This window comes from Sus scrofa, chromosome 1 (assembly GCF_000003025.6).
Source record: "Sus scrofa isolate TJ Tabasco breed Duroc chromosome 1, Sscrofa11.1, whole genome shotgun sequence".
Classification (NCBI taxonomy): domain Eukaryota; kingdom Metazoa; phylum Chordata; class Mammalia; order Artiodactyla; family Suidae; genus Sus; species Sus scrofa.
Window position 1 is genome coordinate 270,167,844 of NC_010443.5, and position 17,815 is coordinate 270,185,658.

Genomic DNA, 17,815 nt, shown 5'->3' on the forward strand with positions numbered 1-17,815 from the left:
CTGTAGATGTGGCCAAAAAAAAAAAATTCAGAGTCATGCTGAAAAATTTATTTTATATACACACTCATGAATTCTGAATTTCTCTGCCCAAACATTGCCAGGTATTTTCCACATATATCTGTCCTAACACAAATATTTGTACACTTCTTAGTTCTCTTTCCTAAGAAGAAAGCAGTCTCAAACAAACTAAGCTGATATACAGAATAACGCATTAGCTATCTCAAGCAGCAAATATCCAGATTTTGGAGGGAAATTATGTGACTTTGGTAGAATTTTTTTAAATTAAATAATAGCCAAAGAGAAGTATCTCCCCCTGAGGTTTACCATTTAAGTATATCTTTTTGGGGGGTAGGATGGGGGGAGGCCTGAGGCATGTGGAAGTCCCCAGGCCAGGGATCGAACCTACGCCACAGTAGTGACCCAAACCAGAGCAGTGACCATGATGGATCATGAACCTGCTAGGCCACCAGAGAACTCCCAAAATTATGTCTTAAATGGACTCAATTATATTGCTAAAAGGTATGGTTTTTAGTATGGTTAGTGTTTTGCAGTACATTTTATATTTAGGAAAAAAAAAAAGAGAAGAGATAAACATGCATGGTCTCCTATAATCCAGATTTCCTTTCCAAAGCACTGATTCTCAGGTATTTTCCTACTATTAGGCTATTTTATTGTTAAAAGCAGAATTTTAAATCAAAGGACAGACTGCGCTGTGCAAACCAGAATTTCTCATTTTTTTGCTTCCAGCAGAGTTCTTCTTTCCCTTGAACGCTCCCCTAGACTATCCTAGCTTATATTTACCCATCTCCTCTCATTCAGCAATCTCAAAGCACCTTACAAACACGCACCCATCTTTATGCTCTTGCGGAAAGAAGCAGGCAAAGCAGGACCACACACCTTTACAGATCAGGAAAATGAGGAGCAGAGGTGAGGACTCGCCCAACCCTAAGAATTAGATCAGGCAAGCCGTGCAGCCCGGGCTGAGCCCTTCCAGGCTGTCTCACTCACCCGTGGGCGCCCACGCCATTTCTCCCAAGGACCCCTCGGGTATTTTAATGCATTTCAGGAACCCACTCTCAGCTTTGGTTCTGCACGAAGAGGTATAATGAGAACAGCTCCCTGGAGAGGTGCCAAGTTTTCTTTTGCCACCAGTAGGAGAGGAAAGTGTAGCCTCCTGTTCCTCAAAAACCAAAACTTTGTTTTTATTTTATTTTTTTTTTTTCATTTTTGGCCACCCTGTGGCATATGGAGTACCCGGCCCAGGAATCAGATCTGAGCCACAGTCAAGACCTAAGCCACAGCTGTGGCAATGCCAGATCCTTCACTGCGACGGGCCAGGGATCAAAGCTGCATCCCAGCACTCCCAAGACGCCTTCAATCCCGAAGAACCACAACTTTGAAGCCCTGCCTAGGACAGCCAGAGCACATGCGAAGTAGTCAATGTCTAGAGTCTCTTTGTTTGTTCTCCATTTAATTCAAAAGGCTTTTCTGATAACCTCTATGGGAAAAGAATCTGAAAAAGAATAGATACATGTATTTGCATAACTGAGTCACTTTGTTTTACAGCAGAAATTAACGCATTGTAAATCAACTCTACTTCAATGAAAGTTTAAGTGTCAAAAAAAAACTTTTTGGGAGTTACCCTGGTGGCACAACAGAAATGAACCCAATTTGGAACCATGAGGCTGCAGGTTGATCCCTGGCCTCACTCAGTGGGTTGAGGATCCAGGGTTGCTGTGAGCTGTGGTGTAGGTCATAGACACCGCTCGGATCCCGCGTTGCTGTTGCTGTGGCTGTGGCATAGGCCAGGAGGTGCAGCTCCAATTTGACCTCTAGCCTGGGAACTTCCAAATGCTTCAGGCATAGCCCTAAAAAAGTCAAAAAAAAAAAACTTTTCCCTAAAAAGCTGGAAAAAAAAACTTTTCACCAAGACATAATTTCGTTAGACTCCAAGTCAGAAACTTGATATTCCTCTTACTATTTAATATCTTTACAAAATTAATTTCTTTAAATTAAAAAGAAAAAAATAACTTTGGATTTAAAAGAATGGAGGGACTAATATTAAAAATGATGCAAATGAATTTATTTACAAAACAGAAACAGAATCACAGATTTCAAAAAAAAATTTATGGCTACCAAAGGGGAAATGTGGGGGAAGGAATAAATTAGGAGTTTGGGATTAATATGTTACATATAATGAAGTTTGTATGTAATATGTACAATGTATAATACATTTTTATCATATGCATTACAGATAAGCAAAAAGGACCTACTCTATAGCACAGGGGACTCCACTCAATATCCTATAATAACCTATATGGGAAAATAATCAGGAATGAATCATTATGTATAATTGAATAACTGCTGTATATCTGAAACTAGCACAACACTGCAAAGTAACTATATGCCAATAAAATTTAAAAATTAAAAAAAAAAATTGTTGGGGACTACGCCCATGGCACATAAAAATTCCCAGGCCAGGGAGTTCTTGTTTTGGCTTAGTGATTAAGAACCCGACTAGTATCCATGAAGATGTGGGTTCAATCCCTGGCTCCGCTCAGTGGATTAAAGGATCCAGTGATGTTAGGAACTCTGGTGTAGTTCACAGATGGCAGCTTGGATCTTGGATCTGGTGTTGCTGGCATAGGCTGGCAGCTGCAGCTTCAATGTGGCCCCTAGCCTGGGAATTTCCATATGCCACAGGTGCAGCCCTAAAAAAGTCAAAAAAAATTGTTTAAAAATTACTAATTTAAGGAGAGGGCAGGGGAGTTCCCATCATGGCGCAGTGGTTAACGAGTCCGACTAGGAACCATGAGGTTTCGGGTTCGATCCCTGGCCTTGCTCAGTGGGTTAAGGATCCGGCGTTGCCGTGAGCTATGGTGTAGGCTGCAGACGCGGCTCGGATCCCGGATCCCGCATTGCTGTGGCTCTGGCGTAGGCCGGCGGCTATAGCTCCGATTGGACCCCTAGCCTGGGAACCTCCATATGCCTCGGAAGTGGCCCTAGAAAAGACAAAAAGACAAATAAAATAAAATAAAATAAAATAAAGAGAGGGCAGGTATTGAACCTGTGCCACAGCACTGCCTGGAGGCACTGCAATTACAACACTGGATCCTTAACCTACTATGTCACAAGGGAACTCCTAAAATTTTTTTAAAAACCAAGAATGAGGGTATCACAAGACATATATGAAGCACCTGCTAGAGCACGAGCTTCATTCGTAATAGTTTCTGCTGCATCTGCAGCGCTTAGCACTGTGAGTCACTGGTTCTAAGGGATTCTCAACGTGAGTAACATCTAACGTTTTCAAAAGCAAAACTTACATAAGTGGTAGGGGAATTACGAGTGAGTAATGGGGAGAAGAGGGTTTGTGAGCTACTAATTCAGAAGATGCATTTTTTTAAAAATTGCATTTGTTTAGTATTAGGAAAAAAATATTTAAATTCCAGCATAAGCATTCATTGTTTGGTCTATAAAATGGAAATGCACTCACAGGGTCCTTGTCAGGTTATGAAAGGATGCATTTAAATCCCCTAGCAAAGGTGCATCAGATGCAGAACAACTGGGTTCTCTTCCCTTTTCATATGTTAAAAGATGGAGGGAGGAGTTCCTGTCATGGCTCAGCAGTAAGGAACCCGACTAGTATCCATGAGGACGCAGGATCGATCCCTGGCCTCGCTCAGCAGGTTAAGGATCCAGGCGTTGCCATGAGCTGTGGTGGAGGTCGCAGATGCAGCTTGGATCTGGCGTGGCTATGGCTGTGTTGTAGGCTGCCAGCTGCAGCTCCCATTGAATGCTTCATTATAGGAATTTCCCTAGTCTGGGAACGGCCACATGCCGCCAGTGCAGCCCTAAAAAGACAAAAAAAAAAAAAGAAAAGGAAAAAGATGTAAGGAGAATGTGTGTTCTATGCTTGACTCCTCAGAAAGGGAGGAGACAGAGGAGCATTACAGTGTGTGACAGAGAAGACAAGGGTTCTGAAAAACCATGTGGGGGCAAAAAGATGAAACAAGAATGCCAACATATTGATAATCTTGAAGCTGAGTGATGAGTACATAGGGATTCCTAATATCTTCTCTACATATGTTTTAAAATTCCTATAATGAAGCATTCAAACAATAATAATAAATCCTGACAGTATTAACTTGAAAAAAAGAGAAGGCGGGATCTAGAGCCCAAGACTTGGGATTGAATCTCTGCTTCCCACTCTGTGACCTTGGCAAGGGATTTTACCGTTCTGTGCTTCCACTTCCTCTCTTACGAAAGGGGATGCCAATGATGTGGCGGGTACAGTGATGTGCCGCTCAGATCCTTCTTCCAGAAAGGACTCGCTGCCCAGCTGCAAGGGGCATGATGAGCAGACAGCCTCTTTCATTTAGGGTCTGCCTCATCTTTGGAGCAAGGTCATGGTGTTCTTTCAACAGCCCCCAGTCAACGACTGAGCAAGATGGCAGCCAAGGTCAGACTGTTCTAGGAGCAGCCCTTTGCCAATGAACCAATGAACGAGCAAGGCAGTGGTACAAGGGCCTACCCATATCTGCCAATGGGACACTCCTTGAATGGGCAGCCTTTGCTCTAGAGCTCCTCTTTGGCCTAGTGGAGACTTCGTCAGGCAGCATTGCCGTCTGATGGCTCCCTCTGCCTCATTACAGCTGCTCCCTTTTCCTTTCACAGATGCCACTTCCCTATAAAGCCAAGCACTCTTAACTCCACCTCAGAATCTTCTCAGTTGCTGGCACAAATGCTACTTAAATTCACTGGATTCTTGGGAAGCATAAAGGAGATGACGGATGGAAAAACTTTGCATTACCCCGGGACATGATAAGCTCTCAATAATGGGGCATGTTGATGACAATTATGCAACAGTGTTTAGGCACGGTGGTGCGTGTGAAAATACTACACCTACAGTTTATGCAATTATAATCTATTTCTATTTTTAAACCCCATACAAAGAGCAGAGAAGTAAAAGTGGAAACTGTAGCTGCTGATCTGTTGTACACTAAACCCAGAGATGTTAGTCTAAGAAATAATTCTTATTGAAAACTTCATTCCAATCACTGAAATGATGTGTTCTAAATTAAAAAAAAAAAAGAAAGCACAATACAGGTAATGTGATATTATAGTTTAAGTGTGAAGAGGTATTATAACTTTTGCAACAAGAAATTAAGTTTTGTCTATTTTGGTGCTGGTGGTGGAGGTATGAGCATAGTTCTAGGATTAGGCCATTGAGGTTCGAGTATTAAGCCATGGAGTTTTACATACATTTAGCATAGAATTTTACAAATCAGACGAGGCTGTGAGTTGAAAGTTGGTCCCAATTGGAAGGCCGTGATCAATCAATATTAAAAGCTTGCATATTCCTAACTCTTTAATATAATTTACATATTTGGCCCTTTTTTTATCTAGACACATCACTGGGCTCAAGCTGGTATGAATACAGATTACTAAATGAGGAAACAAATATTTCATTTACAAACACTAATTCCAGAAGACTTCACACCCACATTCCAAAATCTAATTAGATTAATCTCCCAGGGTATGCATGTATTCTTGGTAGCTTAGAATTTTTAAGTGTCAAAATAAAGCCTTATTTTTAAATGTGGGTGGTGTTGATGAAACAAGTATGAGTAATACTTGCAGGAAACACAACATTAGCTTTAGCGAGGAAGTGGGTGATATTTGAATAGTCCTTCTAAGAGGCTCTTTCCATGTCACACCACAGCCACAGCAACGCCAGATCCGAGCCACATCTGCGACCTGCGCCATAGTTCATGACAATGCCAGATCCTTAACCCGCTGAGCAAAGCCAGGGATCAAACCGGCAACCTCATGGTTCCTAGTTGGATTCATTTCCCCTGTGGAAACTGCATGGACACTTACAATACTCCCTTATGGAGCCTGGAATACAGTTTTACCTACCAAAAATGCAATGTTCAGGATTACAGCTAATGTCTATAAAGTGAAGGCAACCCGCTGAGGGTAAATTTCAATCACAAAATTGGCAGACTGCAATCAAAAAGTCTATAAACAATAAACGCTGGAGAGAGTGTGAAGAAAAGGAAACCCTCTTACACTGTTGGTGGGAATGTAAATTGGTGCAACCACTATGGAAAACAGTTATGTAGATTCCTCAAAAAACTAAAAATAGAATTACGATTTGCTCCAGCAATCCCACCCCGGGGCATCTATCCAGAAAAAAACCATGTCTTGAAAAGACACATGTAGGAGGAGTTCATGTAGGAGGAGTTCCCGTCGTGGCGCAGTGGTTAATGAATCTGACTAGGAACCATGAGGTTTCGGGTTCGATCCCTGGCCTTGCTCAGTGGGTTAAGGATCTGGTGTTGCCATGAGCTGTGGTGTAGGTTGCAGACGCAGCTCGGATCCCGCATTGCTGTGGCTCTGGCGTAGGCCAGCAGCTACAGCTCCAATTAGACCCCTAACCTGGGAACCTCCATATGCCACGGGAGTGGCCCTAGAAAAGGCAAAAAGACAAAAAAAAAAAAAAAAAAAAAAACCTGAAAGAAAAACAAAAGACACATGTACCCCAATGTTCACTGTAGCGCTATTTTCAACAGCCAAGACATGGAAGCAACCTAAATGTCCATCAACAGAGGAGTGGCTAAAGAGGATATGGTAATATATATACAATGAAATATTACTCAGCCATAAAAAGGAATGAAATAATGGCATTTGCAGCAACATGGATGAACCTAGAAATTATCATGCTAAGTAAAGTTAGTCGGACAGAGAGACACAAACATCATATGATGTCACTTCTACGTGGAATCTAAAAAAATTTACAATGAACTTGTTTGCAGGACAGAAACTGACTCACCGACTTTGAAAAACTTATGGTTACCAAAGGAGACAGGTTGAGGGGAGGGATAGGCTGGGGATTTGGGACGGAAATGTTTTAAAATGGGGTTGTGATGGCGGTGTACAACTATCAATTAATAAAATTTTTTAAAAATTGCCAGACTTCATGTTTCGTTTAATATCTACTTTGCAAACCCTGTTTTAATAGAGAGGTAGGGATAATAATTAAGCTTCCCTTCGTCCATCCTTTGAAGCAGATCTGCTCTGCTCAACTTATTTCCAGGAGTGATATCTCTTCTGACGGTCTTCCTATGCTTTTCATACCAAACAGAAATCTCTGAAAGGTTGAAAAAGAGCAGAGGAGCTGTAAACTGTTGTCTGTAGTTTGCTCCGAGTACCATTAAGTAGGAGTCTTCTTCATGTACCAGTAAGAAGAGGTACTAATTCTCCAAATCCGGCAACTATTAATAGTCCATTACTTCAATGTTAAAAAAGAATCAGTATGGCTTCATTTAAACATTTTAACACACTCTAACGTGTTCTTATATAAACACATACATCAGGCAAGAGCAACCTGACAACAGAAATCTTTTTAAGCCCTACTTTAAAGGTTAAAAAGGTTTAGATTGAGTATTTGTGGGCAAGGAGTGCATGGGAAATCCCTGGACCTTCTACTCGATTTTGCTAGGAAACTAAAACTGCTTTAAAAAGAGGTGCCTAGAATTATTATTATTATTATTATTATTATTATTATTATTATTATTATTAATGGCTGAACCCGCAGCACATGGAAGTTCCCAGGCCAGGGACTGACTGCAAGCAGCAGCTGCAACCCATGCTGCTACTTGGCAAAGCGGGATCCTTTAAGCCACTGGGCCCAGCAGGGAATCAAATCCACACCTCTGCAGCAACCGGAGCCACTGCAGTTGGGTTCTTAATGCATTGTGCCACAGCAGGCACTCCTGGAATTTTTTTTTTTTTAATGTTTACAACTGCCAAAGTGCAGAAGGGTGTTAAAACTACCCTCTCATTACTTTAAAAAAGCAAATGTTAAAAGAAAAAAAAAAAGGATTCATTCATTTATTCAATAAATATTTCTTGAACTACTCCTGTGAGTCAGGCATTGTTCCTGGCACAGTTGGTAGACAACTCTTTCACTGCTGCCTCCTAAAAGTGAGCATCAGAGTCAATATCACTATGTTCAGCAAATTGTGGGATGCACATTAAAAGCTAGGTGTTTTGGGGGGTTTTTTTTGGGTTTTTTTTGCGTTTTAGGGCCACACCCTCGGCATATGGAGGTTCCCAGGCTAGGGGTCTAATGAGAGCTATTGGTAATGGCCTACACCACAGCCACAGCAATGCAAGATCCCCTGAGCGAGGCCAGGGATCGAACCCACATCCTCATTGATGCTAGTCGGATTTGTTTCCGCTATACCACAACAGAACTTCTAAAAGCCAGGTTTTAATAAAACCCAGCACGGTCAATAAAGGTGGCTATGTTAACCAATATGTATGCTTTGGCTCTCTCTGTTTGCTTTCTTGCTTTTGTTTTTGGGGGCTACTCCATTTCTTATTAGCACCAACAGAAAGAAAGATGGCAGAGAGGACACAGGAATTCAAACATAAGAAATTCTTGCTTTGCTATTTCTCCAATGACCAGTCACAATTCCAAAGAGTCAGTGCAAACTATTTACTCTATGTCCAAGTCTTGAGTCAATGCACCTCATTTCGTCTTGGAAACACATCTCCCTTTTGACGGTAATGTTGCAGGCTAGAGTTAAAATCTGCTTGATGCATTCACTGAAATAGGTAGAATGTATAGAAAGTGACTTACAACAGATGCATATCAGTGTCTCGCACACAGTAGCTGTGCAATAAAAAATTTCAAAATGGATTAAAATGCAGTATTATGAAGAGCTGTAGAGAAATGATTTTATTATGTCCTAATCACTTTAAAATAGCCATTTAGGAGGTCCCTTGTGGTGAAGTGGGTTAAGGATCTAGCATTGCTCCTGCAACAGCTCAGGATACAGCTGCGGCATGGCTTTGATCCCTGGCCGGGAACTTCCACGTGCCGCAGGTGCAGCAAACTATTTTGTTATGACCTTCTGATAGAAAATAGAAAGCCCCAATTTAAATACCATCTAATCAATCGAGTGATCACAAATTATGGGTTGAGTCCATTTTTATGATTGCATGGTAACTTCCTGACATTTCATGATTTCTAAAAAAAATGTCCTACAGTATCAAAGTTCACGCCTATGGAGAGGTCAAAAAAAAAAAAAAAAAAAGAGAAGAGAAAGGTTTTACTCCATCTACAAAGCAGGATGTGGCTAAGAACAGGCCTTTAATGTAAAGTGTGCGTTAGAAACTTGCAGTTTTGAAAAGCCTTCACGGACGCTGGTGCACGACCTAGGATGTGTGTAAAACCTGGTAGCATTTGTGAAGGTCTATGAAAGCTGCAACCACCTGTTAGGAATAACACATGACCAACCAAACCACAGTTCCATCTCTCTCCATCTAGAAGCATCGTTCTGCCAAGTTCTCGGCTTGAGCGCCCCATCATTATCTCATTACACATGTGCATGATCCCACAGCCACCATTCAAGGCGAACCCTCAATCAGTGCCCTGCCAGGCTGCCCCAACACTGCCCAACACACCACACCACATTCAGTCTCTCACCACCAGAGAACTGGAGGTTTATTTTTCAGAACCCCTCATTATTTCATTTTTTAAGCTGAAAGAGTAATAAAACAAGGCCACTGAACGTAGACATTTTGAGGCCTTACACTTCTTGGTATTAAAACTCAGACTGTGCACTTAGTGCCAATTACATGTTCATTCTTTTCCCTCTGTTAACCTCTAAGCCACTCAAGGGCAAAGGCCGATGCTTTGGTGGAATGTCTTTTTCTTTCTTTTTTAACTCTTCGCTGATAAATATTTGCATATAGACAATGAGGATGCGTTTGTCCACTTAAGCCCTACCATGTGAAAAAAATGTGCCAAGCAGTTTGCACATCTTCCACCTTAAAAATCTTTTCCAATTATTTCCACTGTAGAAAATGCCAAGCATAGACATGAAACAGGCAGAGAATTGCAGGGCCTCCACGACCCATCACCCAGCTTCCCCAGTGACCAACCCTCGCCACTTTCATTTCATATTTCCATCCACTACCTACCCCAAATTCTTTTCAAGCAAATCCAAAATTTCCTCTCACTCATATATATTCCCGTTCCCATTTATTTTCAACAACTCCTCATCTTTGCCTTCCTTCCCACCCTCTTCCCCCCACCCCCAAAAGAAGTGTACAGAATAGCACAGGTGATTGTAGCTATTTCACTCCTGTTTTTCTTCTCACAGCTACCGAACCGCCCCCGCTTCTGGATCACCTTCTATAAGATTCATCACCATCACCGTGAATGCCCAGTTCAGTCCCTTTAACCACAGCCTATGTCACTTAGAAATATGCTGTATTTTCCCCCCAGAATCCCTTGCTCTTATTTGAACATGAGGGGAAAAAAAAATTGTGCCCAAAATTCTGTTCTCTTGAATAGCAAATTACTTCAGATTTAGTCCCCCATCCCAGAGAAGGTAGAAAGATCAGACAAGAAATAGAAGAGGAAAGAAATGTGAGAAAAAGAATGTATACATGTATGTGTGACTGGGTCACTTTGCTGTATAGTAGAACATTGACAGAACGCTGGAAACCAGCTATAAGGGAAAAAATAAAAATCATATAAAAAAAGAGGAAAGACATTCAACACTTAAAACGGTAGAGTCTGCCTAATCAGCTGTATGTAAATACTTAAAACCATCTGTTACTTTATTTTAAAAAGGACGATGTGTCGAAAATTTGAGTCCCCTTAGATAAAGGATGTTTATAAAATTATCTTAATGTAAGGGAGTTATTGCCTTCAGGATTTTGGTATTGATAACAGCAGCTGCTTCGGAGCCTAAGAAATGGTTATGTAAAAAACAATTACAGCAAAAAAAAAAAAATTAAGGGAGGATGCGCTCTGTTTCTAAAGCTGCTGTAACCTTGTTTTATTTTGATGTGAAATTTCTTGGCCTCAGCTCAAAGAGCAACCACCACCACCCCGCACTTTCTCCTCCACACCCTTTACAAATGGAATTCCGCGGGGAGGCACTTTCCAGTTCATCATGGGAAATGTCTCATCTTGAGAACATTTCGGGGCAATAACTGAGATTTCATCTACTCCTCCCTCTGGACACTGCTCTGCCCCATTCCTTGCCCAGTGATTTCCTCAGGAATCCAGAGGAAGGCAGGGAAATCAGCTCCATTCCACAAGCCACAGCCTCTCTTCCCCAAGGATGATGGCCTTGGCATCCTCTGCTCGCCCTGGTGCGGGGAGTGCATCTACTTGTTTATCCACCCGCAGCCCAGGTTAAGGAACCCCGCGGGGCGCTCCTCCGCGCCAGCCTACCCCATTTTGGACGCTCTCCTCCCAGCAGCTAAAAAATGGAAAATTTACCCCGTGAATGCCCCTTCCGAAAGGTGATAACACAAGATCTCCCTCTAACTCCGACTACTCTCCCCTCTCCAGGCCAAACGCCGCAGTCCCCACATCAAATCCAGGATCTGAGCGGCCCCTCAAAGAACCACAAGTGCACCCCAAACCATCACAGGTCAAAAGTCCTCGCCACCAAAGGGGAGACACCAGTCGCTCGTCCCTGCGCCCCCAAACCCAAGACCTCGCACCCAGACCCGCCAGGGCCGCCCCGCCCCCCCGGGGGAGCGCCCGACCCGCCAGCACCTCCACGGAGAGAAAGCAGCCCTCGGATTTCGGCGCTGGGCGCCCAGTGCCCAGCGCAGTCCTGAAAATCCCCGGGCCTCCACGCCCCCCATCGAGGTCGGTCCGCGGCGCGTCGGTTACTCGCTCCGGGGGATTAAGGCTCTTCCCGATACACACCCCTGGCCTCGGGGCGCCAGAGAGACGGAGTCCTGCCGGCGCCCCCGCTCAGGCCGCAGGGGCACCCAGATGCGCGCCCCGCGCTCGAGCAGCAGGGGACCCACACCAGCGCCCCGCACCTCCGAAGGGCGAATCTGGCTCGCACCCCTTGCTCGAGCCAAGGCCGACGAGAGGCACCCGGTCCCGCGCTTCCCCCCAGGCCGCGGGGACCCCGACCAGCGCGCGGTCGCCCCCACCCGGGCAGCCGGGCCCGCGCCCCCAGCCCAGGCGCGCCAGGCACCTTCCCTCGCCGCCCGGCGGGCCCAGCCCCTCACTCACCCAGAGCTCGGTGCCCCAGCTCATGGTGCAGGGGGCGGGAAGGGGCGCGCCGCGCGGCAGGCGCGGCTCTCCGGTCCCGCTCCCCGGCGATCCCTTCGCCCCTGGAGATCCCCGCGATCGAGGAAAGCCCGTGCCCGCGCCGCCGCCGCCTCCTCCGGCTCGCCGCTCCTCGGCTCGGGTCTCCTCGGCGGCTCCTCCTCCCCGTCTCTCCTCAGCAAAATGGCCCGAGGAAGCAGCAGCCGCGGTCGCCGCAGCGCCCGCCCGCCCTACACCGGGAGAGCGAGGGGAGGGGGAGGGGGAGGGGAGGGAGGGGCGGCCGGGGCGGGGCTGCGCGCCGGGGGCGGGGCCGGCCTGACAGCTCGCGCACGCGCGCGCCCCGCCCCCGCCCCCGGCCCAGCCTCCCTCCGGGCGCCCTCCGCCCCGCCCGCGTAGCCCGGGGGTCCGGAAGGCCTCGGAGGGAGGTGGGAGGGCTGCCGGGACCTGGGACCCCGGGGCTCCCCCCGCCGGGTTTTGTTCATTATTATTGCTTATTAGCAGCCACCCTCTTGCTCCTAGGACAACCACCCGCCTTTGAACGTAGCCGGCCCCTGTTATTAAGGGTGCTCTGCCGAGGCCTGAGGTTGCTCCCCTGCGTCGAGGGCCGCTTTGGATTTAAGGACAATACTTTTCCCTGGCAGCCATTTACACCGACCAGAGTTCGCTCGGGATGGTCTTTGCCCCCGCCTGGGAACCGTGGAGGCCCGAGGAGCCCTGCAGCCTTGCGCGGTGGGAGTGGGGCCTGGGAGTGGGGCGATGTCTGTGCTGCACAGAGAGGGATGTCGAGGCAAAGAGCGACCCAGCCGCTTCGAGTGGCCAGGGAAGGGATCCAGGGGCGCGGAACCGGTGATTTCTAATCTCCGAAACCAGTGATTTCCAACTTGTTCTGCCAAGAAACTCTCAGACTCAGACGTGAAATCACGTTGCCACTTAGTGGGTAAAAGGAAAGGCGCTGGGTCCACAGATAATGTGTTTGGTTCCAATCCAGCCTCCGGCACTTACTGGCTGGATGGCCTCGGGCAATGCCTCCACCTCTCCTGAAAGCTCAGATGGACGGAATGACAGAGCCATGTCACTGTGTGGTGACAAGGATCAAGGAAAGAGCACCTGATACCTGGCCCGTGGTTGGTAAGCTGAGAGCTAATTTCTAGGGAGGTACTGACTCCCTTTCTCCGTATCCCGAGGGTCCACACATTATTACATTCCCCACAAGCTATGGAGAACTGGGTTCCAACTCCTTCCTCTGAATCCGTAGGCCCTTTCTCCCCAGTTTTCTTTCTCCCACAGCCAATGCTACCAACTTTTCTGAATAACCGTCGACTCTAAACTGGGCCCCATTTTAGAAATATTTCACGGGGATGCTTCTCTTCAATCCCACCACCCTCAGACTCGGCTAGCTTGTCATACTCCAGGAGAGAGTGGAGCAAGGGTGGTTTTCCTCCTCTTGCAGATAAACCAAGTCGGCTTCCTTTGTTGGACAGAATTACAATCAATTTAAACTGTCAGAACTGTTTTGGTCTGTCTTTTTTCAGTTACAAGTTCCCTCCACCCCTCATTTTTAGTGTGTGTGTTTACATATTTTGTTCTTACAGTTACCAGGTCTGGGAAATCTACTCCAAGCCTGTTAGATATATGTAACCATCAGAATCATCAACCAGAGTTCCCGTCGTGGTTCAGTGGACATGAATCTGACCAGCATCCATGAGGATGCAAGTTCGATCCATGGCCTCGCTCAGTGGGTTGAGGATCTGACATTGCCGTGAGCTGTGGTGTAGGTCACAGACGAGGCTCAGATCTGGCGTCGCTGTGGCTGTGGTGTAGGCCAGCGGCTACAGCTACGATTGGACGCCTAGCCTGAGAACCTCCATATGCCACAGGTGCAGCCCTAAAATAAAAACACCAACCACTTACCTCCCAGGTAAACTAATAGCCAGGGTGAGATGGAGGGGTTAGAAATTCAAACAATATACCCACACAACCTTATGAATCAACTATACTTCAATCAAAATTTAAAAACAAACAAACAATATTGCAGTTTAGTTAGCTCTTTGGAAATGCTGAAATGCTCAATTTCCCTTCCTGCCCAGGTTTGGACTCTTTTTTTCAAATACAGTGATCGAGTCTTGACTGCCTTCTAGAAGACTTCTCAAAAACAGTGACCACTTGTGAAAAGATGCTAATCAGGAGGAAAAACAACCTGCGCCTGCTCAAAGAAGAAAAAGAAGGGGAGGGGGACAGCAGAAAAAAAGAGAGAGAGAGACCACATTAAAAGGAAACTTTTTAAGATGAGTAAGCAGGAAGTAGTCATAGGAACCCATTAAAAGCCACAGCAGCAGAACTACATGGAACTGGGTTAATGAGACCATGCTGCAAATATCTTTAACTTCATTAAGTTTGGCAGCAACTAAAAAAGGTTTGAAAGTGTCAGAATCTCCAAGAAATGAAGAAAAAAAAAAAAACACCACTGATCTTAAAACAATGGAAATCAATAGGATTCAGGATGAAGAGAAATAAGCCAGCAGAAAAAAGATAAAACAAATACAGCACAGAATTTTTTTAGGAAGAACTAAATCCACTAAGTTTCCTTTACAGTAAAAGGGAGTCATTTTTTTATTTTATTATTTATTTTTATTTTTATTTTTTTGCTTCTTAGGGCCACACCCATGGCATGTGGAAGTTCCCAGGCTAGGCATCAAATCAGAGCTACAGGTGGTGGCCTACACCACAGCCACAGATCCGAGCCATATCTGCATTCCACACCACAGCTCATGGCAATGCCGGATCCTTAACCCACTGAGCGAGGCCAGGGATGGAAACTGCATCCTCATGGAGACTAGTCAGATTCATTTCTGCTGCGCCACAATGGGAACTCCTAAGAGGGAGTGATTTTTAAGATAAAAAATTCTATGAACAAAGGACTGACCTACTTAGGAGTCAGTTTTCACAAGAGATGTTGTAAATCTTGACAGTGTAAATGCTGGAATTATCTAGGGGTTCTGACTGGGTTCCAGACAGCCCTTTTACCTTTCAGTGGCATCCAGAGAACACTGATCTACCAAGTTATGATCTTGGCAGGCCGCTATACACATCTCCACTGAATAATCTGAACCCATGGATGTTATTAGCACTGAAATAAGGTATCTAGACAAATAGAGACCTTGAGTAGTTGCCATGTAGTTAGAGTAAACAACTCTGTTATGGCTGTTTGGTAGCTCTAATGGTGCTTGCAAGTAAGGAACATCTAATTCAGAGAAGACATCCAGATGGCCAAAAAACACATGAAAAGATGTTCAAGAAGTTCCTGTCGTGGCTCAGTGGTTAGCGAATCCGACTAGGAACCATGAGGTTGCAGGTTCCATCCCTGGCCTCACTCAGTGGGTTAAGGATCCAGTGTTGCTGTGGCTGTGGTGTAGGTTGCAGACTCAGCTCGGATCCCATGTTGCTGTGGCTCTGGTATAGGCCGGCAGCTACAGCTCCAATTCGACCCCTAGCCTGGGAACCTCCATATGCTGCTGGAGCGGCCCTAGAAATGGCAAAAAGCCAAAAAAAAAAAAAAAGAAAGATGTTCAACATCACTCATTATTAGAGAAATGCAAAGCAAAACCACTCTGAGGTACCGCCTTACACCAGCCAGAATGGCCATCATCCAAAAGTCTACAAACAATAAGTGCTGGAGAGGGTGTGGAGAAAAAGGAACCCTATTATGCTGTTGGTGGGATTGTAAATTGGTGCAACCACTGTGGAAAACAGTATGGAGACTCCTCAGAAAACTAAAAATAGAACTATCATTTGATCCAGCAATCCCACTGCTGGGCATCTATCCAAAGAAAACCAGGACTCTCAAAGACACATGTACTCCAATGTTCACTGCAGCACTATTTTCAATAGTCAAGACATGGAAACAACCTAAATGTCCATCGACGGAGGAGTGGATCAAGAAGATGTGGTACATATACACAATGGAATATTACTCAGCCATTAAAAGGAACGAAATAATGGGCATTTTTAGCAACATGGATGGACCTAGAAATTATCATGCTGAGTGAAGTCAGTCAGACAATGAGACACCAACGTCAAATGCCATCACTGACATGTGGAATCTGAAAAAAGGACACAATGAACTTCTTTGCAGAACAGATACTGACTCACAGACCTTAAAAAACTTATGGTTTCAAAATGAGACAGGTTGGGGGTGGGGGATGTACTGAGGATTTGGGATGGACAGGGTTTGGTTGTGATGATTGTTGTACACCTGTAAATGTAATAAAATTCATTAAGGAAAAAAATCTAATTCAGGAGCTTAGCTGTATAGATATTTCTAACCTGTTTTATTTATTTATTTTTTTTATTTTTTATTTTTTGTCTTTTTTGTCTTTTCTAGGGCCGCACCCGAGGCATATGGAGGTTCCCAGGCTAGGGGTCGAATCGGAGCTGGAGCCGCCGGCCTACGCCACAGCCACAGCAACACGTGATCCGAGCCACATCTGTGACCTACACCCCAGCTCATGGCAACACCAGATCCTTAACCCACTGAGCGAGGCCAGGGATCGAACCCACAACCTCATGGTTCCCAGTTGGATTTGTTAGCCACTGTGCCATGACGGGAACTCCTCTAACCTGTTTTAAAGGGGTTAGGTTTTATAATTGTTCAGTTGGGATCCTAGTGTTCCACTACTCCTTAGGTGTGTGGCCTTTGGCAAATTAAACTCTCAGAGCTTCACTTAAAACAGGGATTTCATGCAGAGAGGAATAAATTAGGAGGTTGGGATTGGCATATACACACTACTATATACAAAATTGGTCAGTAACAAAGACCTACTATATAGCTTGGGGAAATCTATTTAATATGCTGTGATAGCCTGTATGAGGGAAGAATCTGAAAAAGAGTGAATACATATGTATAGGAATGGCTGATTCACTTTGTTGTACACCTGAAACATACAACATTGTAAGTCACCCATACTCCAACAAAATTTATTAAAAAAAAAAATAAGATGCATGTGAAGGTCCAAAAGAAAAAAAACCACCACCAACAAAAACCAAAAACAACAAGGAACTCTTTGAGTTCCCTGGTGGTTCAGCGGATAAAGGATCAGGCACACCCTGGCTTGGGGAACGTCGCCATGCCGGGGGCATGGCCAAACAAACAAACAAAAAACAACCCCCACCCCCACCCCAGGACCTCATAAGTGGCTGTGAGGCTGAAAGCAGGGAGCTGGCAATGAGCACAGGCTTTGGTGTTAGGCTGACTGGACAGCCCTGCACAGAAAGCTGTAGAGCTTTGGTTGAATTATTTTCCTTTAAGCTTTAGTCTCCTCCTCCATAAAATGGAAATAATGCTGCTTTGTTTCAAAGATTACTGCAAAGAATAAAAGAAAAAAAATGATGTAAAATACTTCGCACATGATGGCACAGGTACTGGTTCCCTTGCCCTTCCTCTTGTTTTCTGGAGGACTTTTCCTTCCCCTATTAAGTAAAGCAATCCTTAAAGCCATTCTGACGCAGCAAGACAGACTGCCTAGACTACAATTGATTGGTTGTCCATTGGTGAAGCACTTTTTTTTTTGTCTTTTTAGGGCCACACCTGCAGCATATGGAAGTTCCCAGGTTGGGGTCCGATGGGAGCTGCAGCTGCCAGCCTACACCACAACCACAGTAATGCAGGATCTGAGCTGCGCCTGCAACCTACACCACAGCTCATGGCAAGGCTGG

At 45.1% G+C, this 17,815-nt stretch overlaps 1 protein-coding gene and 1 long non-coding RNA gene across 2 annotated transcripts in view; one reads left to right on the forward strand and one right to left on the reverse strand.

Moving 5' to 3' along the window:
• FNBP1 (formin binding protein 1) overlaps nt 1-12,369 on the reverse strand; it is a 137,846-nt gene extending 125,477 nt beyond the window's left edge. The window contains 1 exon segment of the mRNA XM_021070148.1: nt 12,068-12,369. Within this exon segment, the coding sequence (XP_020925807.1) occupies nt 12,068-12,091 (24 nt within the window). The 5' untranslated portion in view covers nt 12,092-12,369.
• Nucleotides 12,462-14,608, forward strand: LOC110256408. The gene is made up of 2 exons (XR_002337858.1): nt 12,462-13,231; nt 14,191-14,608. It is a non-coding gene; the product is annotated as an uncharacterized LOC110256408 (long non-coding RNA).